General features: G+C 49.8%; 1 protein-coding gene across 2 annotated transcripts; it reads right to left on the reverse strand.

Moving 5' to 3' along the window:
• Positions 1-327: 327 nt before the first annotated feature.
• On the reverse strand, positions 328-8484 carry ZDHHC24 (zDHHC palmitoyltransferase 24). 2 transcript variants are annotated; one of them, XM_084771839.1, is made up of 3 exons: positions 8153-8484; positions 6799-7076; positions 328-3522 (listed from the first exon to the last, which is right to left on the reverse strand). In XM_084771839.1, the coding sequence occupies exons 1-3, from the start codon at positions 8431-8433 to the stop codon at positions 3227-3229; spliced, it is 855 nt and encodes a 284-aa protein (XP_084627965.1). In that variant the 5' UTR covers positions 8434-8484; the 3' UTR covers positions 328-3226. The 2 variants fall into 2 exon arrangements, with proteins under 2 accessions (XP_084627965.1, XP_084627966.1); XM_084771840.1 differs by having other exon boundaries at positions 8142-8261.
• Between the last annotated feature and the right edge of the window lie 435 nt (positions 8485-8919).

An 8919-nucleotide genomic window follows, 5' to 3' on the forward strand; every position in this document is an offset into this window, starting at 1 on the left:
GTTTTTTAGAGGAAGAACAAAGACGATATGATTACAAATACAGCAAACTGTAGACTCGACAGTGTGGGGCCAACTGAGACAGCTCAGTAAGTAAAGGCACCTGCCGCCAAACCTTGTGACCTGCGTTCAATCCCAGTGGGAAGAACCAAGTTACCCGCTGACTTCCACACAAGTGCCATGGCATAGGTATGTCCCTCCTATGCACACAACAATAAAATTAATTTTTAAAAAATCTAGTGATCTTTATGTGTGCTCAACAGTCTTCATAAGTCATGTATATAACATTAAAATATGAAATACAAAAATAAAGCCAATCAAAAGACATGATCTTTATCAGAAAACAAAAAGCTTTATTGAAAATATTTAAAGATGGCATGGTGGTACACACTCCTAATTCCAGTGCTTAGGAGGCAGAGGCAGGCTGATCTCTGAGTTTGAGGCCAGCCAGGTCTACATAATAATCTCTAGGCTAACCAGAGCTACAAAGTGAAATCCTGTGTCAACAAATAAGAAAATATTCATTGAGGAGATAAATCATGTTCCTGACCTGGAAAGTTGGATCTCACATAGATTTTCTCCATGCTAATATACAGTCCATTGGGTTCCACTGGTTGGACTTTGGTGAAATCTGAGGAGCTTATTCTCAGATTGGCATGGAAGAGCAAGGGCTCCTAGTGTGTGAAACCCCCTAAGTGGGTAGGGATAACAACCAGTGGAACAAAATAGAAAATGTTTGGGTGTGGCATATTCAGATCTCCATGTGGAAGAGAAGGAGTACCACACCACTACATGCAGTAATTTGGACACATCTCAAACAATACGAGTGAAATGGCAAGCTACAGAAGAATAACTTGGTCATTGCATTTATATATATATATATATAATCAAAACATGCAGAACAATACAAACACATAACACAACCAAAGCAAAGCAAGGGGATGATTAAGACCAGAAGGGGAGGGCACAGCAAGGACTTCAAGGAAGAGGTTGTTTTCCCGGACAGTCTGTGGTAAGGGTTATAAGGAGCCTCTTAAACTTTTAAACAAAAACATGAAAATGAAGACATTGTAGAGAGCAAGGGACGGCAGATCTGCCTGCACCACACATGCACCACCTGCTCTGCATGTCTTTTGTTTTGTTCAAGGCAGAGTTTCTCTGTGTAGCCTTGGCTGTCCTGAAACTCACTTTTATAGACCAGGCTGCCCTCAAACTCAGAGATTTGCCGGCCTCTGCTGGGATTAAAGGTGTGCACCACCACAACTGGGACACTAGTGTTTTCTTAAAGCAACAGAGCATGTTGAGTGGCAAACAATGACCTCTGGGAGTACAGGCAAAGCACGTCAGAAGGGTAGGCTCCTGGGAACTCTGCCTATGATTATGGATGACAGCCAGCATTTGTTGTGGACTTTTACTTAGCTCTATTGTGATCCAGCCCCTGGTTCCTGCCTTTCTTGTTGCCCTTGAGATTCATTCAGAGCTTTCCTGGTTCAGGCTGTCCTTACCACCACATCCCAGATACCACCTCATCCCAAAGGGGTGGCTGCAGGGGTGGGCGAGGTCTGTGGGGAGGAGCAGACTGCCCAACACCCCACCCGAGACTGGCCCAGAACCTCTCACGGTGCTGGGGGAGTTATGCCTTGCTTATCCACTGCCCCCTTGAGGAACACGTGATTTTGATTTTTAATTCTCTGCTAAGCTCCCAAGCTGCCATGTTTCAAAACATTGTCAGGATCTTTAGTATACAAACATCTATCTTCTTTCCCCTTATAAATTTATATTATTTTTACTTCTCTATTGAGAAAACCTCAGGGCAAACAGAGATAACGTGCACTGAAGCCTGTTTAGCTGCTTATTATGGTTACATCAGAAGCTGAAAGCTGGGTGTGTCAACTCACCACACCTGGAATTCCCAGTGACTGGGAAGCTGAAGCAGGAGGATTGCTGTGAGTTCCAGGGAAGCCTAAATTACATAGTAAGTCCCAAGCCAGCCTGGAACAATAAGAGACCCTGCCTCAACAATAGTAATGATGAATTAAAAAGCAAAAGCTGGGTGTGGTGGCACATGCCTTTAATCCCAGCACTCAGGAGGCAGAGGCAGGTGGATTGCTGTGAGTTTGAGGCCAGCCTGGGCCACACAGAGAAACCCTGTCCTAAAAAACAAACAAACAAACAAAGCAAAAATATGGGGGCTGGAGAGATGGCTTAGTGGTTAGGAGTGTATATTACTCTTGAGAAGACCCAAGTTTAGTTCCCAGCACCCACATCACGTGGCTCACAACAGTTTAGTTCCAGGGAATTCAATGCCTGGTCTCCATGGGCACCCACATGTACATAGTCACGCATGCACACAAGCTCTTCCTCTCTCCCTCTCCCCCTCTCTCTCTCTCTCTCCCCCACACACACAGATATTAAAATCATCCTGCATGGGCTCTGGAACACCTGGAAGCTGGTTATTTTTGCACTAATGTTTCTCCTACTCACTTCAGCTGTGCCAAAGTAAAGCGGATTCAAGACCTGGGTTCATAGCTAACCTCTTAGGCCAGGTGTCCCGGGGAGTGCCTTTAAGCCAGCACTCAGAAAAGAGAAGCAGGTATATTTCCTTGAGTTTGAGGCCAGCGAGGGCTACATTTCTACCCCACAATCTTGTCATGTGGTCTAGCAGGGCTTTTGTTCCTTACAGAACAAAGATCCTAACTGTGGCCCCACGTACAGGTGAGCTACAAGAGCTTCCTGAAACTCCTGCTGCTGACATATTTGTGTGGAGTGCTACTCTCTAGAACACACTTGGGTTCTCCTTGCCTGCATCCCACCACACTCTGCCAGGGACAGAGGAGGCAGAATCTTGGCCCATTGGGATCTCAGGCTTTCATAGTCTCCAGGCCTGACAATCATGAGAACTTAAAATAGCAACCAAAACAACAAAGGGAGGGATAGGAACCCAGCAAAGGTGAGGGAGGGCAAGAGCCAGGTAAGCACTTTACCAGCTTGGTAGAGGGGCAGACAGGCCAAGTAGCCCCCTTGCCAGACTCTCCTCTGCCAAAAGGGGCCAACCCCAGAGACAGAAGAGCCAACGCTGGGAAGGTCCAAGGAAGGAGATAGAGCTGCCCACTACAGGCATGAAGGGCCAACCTGGCCTCCTTCCCGTGGCTGGCATGGAACTGAAAAAACATTCTCAGTTTCCACCTCTGCTCCCTTCTGCCATTTTCAGTTCTGGATCTACCTGGACTCAGGAAGCCACAAGACCCACATCAGCTGGAGTCTGGAAAGAGATCCCATCTCCAGGCAAAGGAGAGGCAAGGAAAGGCCAGAACCAGATTAGGGCCCAGCGTGGCCCCAGAGCTGCCTGCAGGTTGTGGCAGGTGCCCAGGTCATAGGAGCGGTGACCCCGAGCCCACTCCCAGGTGGTCTGGCCCCGAAGCAGCAGCATCCCATGGAAAAGCAGGCCAGCACCACACAGCAATGCACCTGCCACACATGTGTCCACCACGAAAGCTAAGAAGAACTGGGCCAGAGACACTTTGCCTGTGGGGATAAAACAGAAAGGGTCTCAGGGAATTGCAGTTAGCTCACCTTCCCTACCAAAGTTAATTTTTTAAGTCTGTGTTTGTTGTTCAGTTTCTCTCTTAACCCAGCTATCACTCAAATAACTGGGACTCATGTTTATTTAATAATATGTTTCACAGCACAATAACTGAGCAGTTATTGCTCTATTCTTAACCCTCTAAGATAATCTGGTTTCCTCCCAGCATATAGCCCAGAGATACTTGTATGTTGTAGCTTTTCTTGCTCCAGCTCCTCTCCTGATGTTTCCTGGACTACTATGGCTGAATCCCCCACTTCCTCTTCTAACTCCTCCTCCCCTGGCTGGCAGGAAGTCCAGCCCTATTCTCTCTCCTACTCAGCTATTGGCTGCAAGCTGTCTTATTGGCATATCAGGGGACAATTGAGGGGGCAGTGTTTTACACAACCTTGAGACAGGAGATTCTCAGAACAAGGATTGTAACCAGATATGGGGGGTAGGGGGGTAGGGGTGAGTATCCAAAATTCAGCATTTGATTTACACAATAGCCCTTATGCTTAAACTTCCCAAACCCAAATCCCACCCTCCTCCCACCAAAGAACCAGGACCCATTCATTCCTCCACTCTGTAAATTCCGTTACTTAGCTACACCTGGGATCTGTGTTACATGAAAAAGTGTATCATCTTTTACCATCTCGGCCTCAGCAGGCAGCTAGTTACTGCTGAGTAATTAATTGCCCTCCAGAGGCCATGGAACACTGTGCTAAGTGAAAGAAACCAAGCATGAAGGGCCATGGGCTGTGGGACATGCTTTCTATGAGCTGTCATGAACGGACAAACACATACACATGACCTAACAAAGGTCAGGGCCGAAGGGATTTAAGGAGTCACGGGATGGGCTGCTTACTGGACAGCATTTCTCTCTGGAGTGAAGATGTTCTGAAATAAGGTAGTGGTAATGGTTGCACTACACTATCTATATACTAAGTATAGGTACTTAAAAATATACTAAAATCTACTGAATTGTACACTTTCAACCGGCTAAAATGGTGTGTTTTGTATCAGTGAAAGAGTACTTGGTCTGAAGAAATGGCTCATCCAGCGAGCTTCTTGCCCTTCATATATGAGGCCCTGAGTTCAGATCCACAGGAGCCACATAAAAATTTGGATGTGCTGACATATGCTTGTAATTCCAGCAATGATTGGATGGGCGGGAGAGACAGGTGGGTCTCTGGAACCTATTGGCTTGTTGGCCTGGCCTATTTGGCAAAGTTCCAGACCAAAGAGAGACTGTCCCAAACAGAAGGCAGAAGGCACCCAATGTTGTCTTCTGACCTTCACACGTGCACACACACACACACACACACACACACCCCCCACATACACAAACACGTGCACCCAACCCCAAACCATGGCAGAAATGCTATGCAAAAAAAAAAAAAATACTAAGAGTAGAAAATATAGACTTCATCTATTTTAATAAAAGGGAGAGAGAACATCCTGTTCAGAAGAGACTCCTAGGAGGCAGTGTCAGTGGCCTGGCAGTTTAAGAAGCTCTGCTGCACAGCGGGTCTGTGTGCAGCGGGGACCTGAAGGACATGCCAGAGTGAGAGCAGCTGTCTCCTACACTCAGGTACAAGTTACCAAGTCGGTGGAGAGCAGATGAAGGAAGACCCAAAAGGAAGGTAGAGATGGAAACATTGAAGTCTGAACTGTAGGTGATGCCGCGAGCAAAACATGTCAAGAATATGGATCTGGAAGCTTCTGAGCCTGAGAGGTCCCCTAACTCTAGACAGCTTGGTTTGTGCCACTCTAGGAGGAAGGGCAGAGCAGAGGCCAGGTGGGAGCAAGGAGAAAGCAACCGTGCGCCTTCACAAGTCCTTTGGAAGGAGAAGGCAAAATAAGGAAGAGGTCTACACGTGGCAGGGGAGGCCCAGGAGCGCCAGTGAAGAGAGCTGAGGCGCAGGAAGAAGAGTGGACAAAACAAGCAGAGGCCTCCAGGAAGGAGGCAACAGCTGTCAAAGGCTGTGGGCCCTCCACCGCACCTGGGAGAGCTGAACACAGGAACACTGTTGTTCTTTGTTTTTGAGACAGGGCCCTGAAATACATAGCTCAGGCTCACCACTCGCTTCATGTGTAACCCAGGCTGCCCACAAATTGGCAGTGCTCCTGCCAACGTGGGTTTCATATGGAAAACGAGGCGAAGCAGAGCCTTGAAAACGGCATCGTGCACATCTGATGTACACATGCACAGCTCTCAGCAGCCAGGAGAGGGAAGATGAGCTAGGATGCTTGAGATGGTGGCAGGAGAAAGGGGGGAAACAAAGGAATTCAGGCTATACAGGAGCAGGGAAGACGGGACAGGGAAGAGGAATAGAAAGGTAGAAAGGAAGAGGGATGGCCAAGGGAGGTGACACATCCTGGGCTTTGACAAGAAGTAGGGGCAGGTGTGAGAGAGTTGGGGAAATCAGACAGATAAAGGGCAAGAAATGGGAGCACATGCCTGCAACCCCAGTATTTGGGAGGCTGAGGAAGAGTACTGTGAGTTCAAAGCCAGCCTGAGCCACATGTCAAGACTGTATAGGAAAGAAGGGGAAGAAGGAAACAAAAAAGGAAGGGAGGAATATCAAAGTAAGCCATCTGTGCGTGGGTAGAGCTAATGGCGGTTTTGGCGCTTTTGGTTTCAACAGGTCCCAGGCCTGAGAGGCTTGAAGGCCAAGTTGGTGACTAAGGACAGCAAGGTAGGCTATGATAACCTAGTTTTGAAAAACGCAGAACTACAGATAAGAGCCTGTAAAAGAAACCAGCACGAGCACCTCAATGGACTTCCAGAGGCTATGTGTGTGTGTGTTTGTGTGTGTGTGTGTGTGTGTGAGAGAGAGAGAGAGAGAGAGAGAGAGAGAGAGAGGGAGAGAGAGAGAGAGAGAGAGAGAGAGAGAGAGAGAGAGAGAGAGAGAGAGAGAGAGAGAGAGAGAGATTTGGGACTGAACCTTCTAGCATCTCAACAACTCATGGGCTCTCACACTCGCCTCTCCTCTTCTGCAGCAAGAGCCCTGGGGCCTTTCTTGATTCTGGGGGCCAGCTCTCGGCTCTTGTCTTAAAGTACAGCACGTCACACGCAGCGAGGTACCAGGCTTCCCTCTTGTCTTAAATGACGCTGGGACTGGGTCCCCAGAGCACTCCCCAAGAGAACCAGCTGGGCACCCCACCTTTCATGGGAAGGGGCCTAGCTCCCCAGCCCAGGTCGCTGGCTCCTGCAAGGTTCAGAAGCTGCCTACCTGCAAGAAGCATGAACCAAGGCAACAGCAGGAGGGCCACCATGTAGAGGGCCGAGTGGGCCCGCAGCAGGGCCGACAGGGCAGGGCTTAGCAGCACTGAGATGTGGAGCAGGACGCCAGCAGCATGAAGCAGCAGACACAGGAAGGGCCGGTAGTTACGGAAGCCCACACAGCGGCCCAGGAGGCGGCAGTGGTGGTCTCGACGTAGGATACACACACGGCAGGCAGAGCAATGCCCACTGCGTGGCGGCACCTGGCTTTGGCACTGGTAACAGTAACTGCATGGGTGTGAGAACCACAGGTCAGTGCCGGCCAAAACCATGCCCAACCTCAGCCCTACAGACCATCTTGGGACGCGCACCTCCAACCCTAGCGCTGAAGTTCTGAGGTGGTCACTTCCTGAAACACCCACTGGAAAGCCAAGTTTACAACGGCCTGGAAGTGCTTCTGCAGCTAACACCTCTTTCCCAACTCTCCGTTCCAGGCACTGACTTTGTGGTTCTGGAATATTCTGGGCATACAGTGGTTTCTGTCTTTTCTTGGTCTGCTTCCCGCTCCCAGAAAGCAGTTCAAAAAGTCCCAAGTGGCTAAGTGCAGCACCCCTTCCAAGACTTTGTGTATAAAATGCCTCAGTGAGGTCCACCTTGGCCACTTACTTATTTTTACATTTTAGCTTTTGCTTGCAAACGGACAAGTTAGTCTTAAAATATTTATGGATGCTGTGGCTTTTTAGAAAAATGTAATTTAATTAAACCAAGCTCATTAACAAATCCATCACCTGAAAGTCTTGTGCTGAAAACTGAGCGACTATTTAAAATTGAATAGTCCTGGGGAGATGCCTTAGTGGTTAATGGCATTTGCTGCACCTGTTCAGTCTTCTGAACCCACGTGGTAGAAGAGAACAGACTCCTGAAAGTTGTCCTCCAACGTGTGCCGTGGCACGTGAGCCTGGATTCGTATATTATACATACAAACAAAAATAATAAGGATAACTGAAATTTGTGCTCCTCGATTTATTTACCCTGCCCTATTTTTGCTTCCACGCCATCCTCTTTACCGTCTATTTTATGCAATTTACTTATTTGTTGGCCTTATAATTTATTACCTGCCCCTTCCGCCACTGAAATTAACTCCAGGAAGTCGGGCATCTGTTTTTACTTGAGTCTCCTGTAACAGTGCATGCTCAGTATCTGAATGAGTAAGTAGCGGCTGCCAGGTTCTAAAGGCGTTCTTTGGCTCTAACAACCCTATGCTATGTCATCCAGTTTCTGACATCTCAAGTTCTGGGGCCTCTCTTGGTCCCAGCGCCACGGACCCCCGCTTCTGCCCGCGGACCCTCGCACCCGACACTCACGCCCAGCCCTGGCCCAGGCCGCGGCCAGCCAGCATCACTCCTCGAATGCTGGGATCCGAGCGCAGGAAGAGCCCCACGTTGCCCCCCAGGTTAAGCAGCTGATAAGCAGCCAGCGCCAGTTGCAAGGCCCGGGCCAGGGGTCCCAGAGGGGGCGGCCCGGGCCCCAGCACCATCACATAGGCCAGCTCCAGGACCACGGCGGCCGCCCACAGCGCGGTGAGCACCAGCGGCAGCCGCGCGGGCGATCCTTCTGCGCCCCGAGCAGCCCAGGGCTCCCCCATGGTTCCGACCCACCCGGTGTCGGATCCCTGGGACCACACCGCTTCCGTATTGGGGAGGGCGCGGCGACGGACAGACATCTGTCGCGACCAATAGGAGCTCCTCAGGGGCACGTTGTGCGCCAGACTTACAGGGAGGGGTCACAGATGCAGAGAAGTGATTGGCTGACTGGTGTTCGAAATCCGATTGGTGCTGCCGCCCAGGTGTCAGAGTGAAGTCGTTGCTCTGCACACCGCAGGGAGAGCCTCCTGGTGTGGCTGGCTGCTACTCCCAAAGGCTGCCACTCCCGAAGGCTGCCACTCCCGAAGGATTGAGTTGCAGCCCCGGTGGCGTCGGGGTTTCCCGGCTCAGCACATTCTCCCTACACTCCTCTACAGCCGCTGCGGTATTAATAGACCTGGCTGGCCCTATCGTCTGGCCCCGAGCCCTTCCCTATGCTCGAGTGTCTCCATCACCCTAGAAAACTCCCCAAACAACTTCTTGTTACC

This window comes from Acomys minous (genome assembly GCF_964271855.1).
Source record: "Acomys minous genome assembly, chromosome: 2".
NCBI lineage: Eukaryota > Metazoa > Chordata > Mammalia > Rodentia > Muridae > Acomys > Acomys minous.

Bases quoted from the DNA above. Each gene is read 5' to 3' on its own strand.
- ZDHHC24 (XM_084771839.1), bottom strand. From the start codon at position 8,433: ATGGGGGAGCCCTGGGCTGCTCGGGGCGCAGAAGGATCGCCCGCGCGG. The intron at 7,077-8,152 runs GTGAGTGTCGGG...ACACCCATGCAG, and splicing joins GGCCTGGGCCAGGGCTGGGC to TTACTGTTACCAGTGCCAAA. The intron at 3,523-6,798 runs GTAGGCAGCTTC...TTATCCCCACAG, and splicing joins TTGGTTCATGCTTCTTGCAG to GCAAAGTGTCTCTGGCCCAG.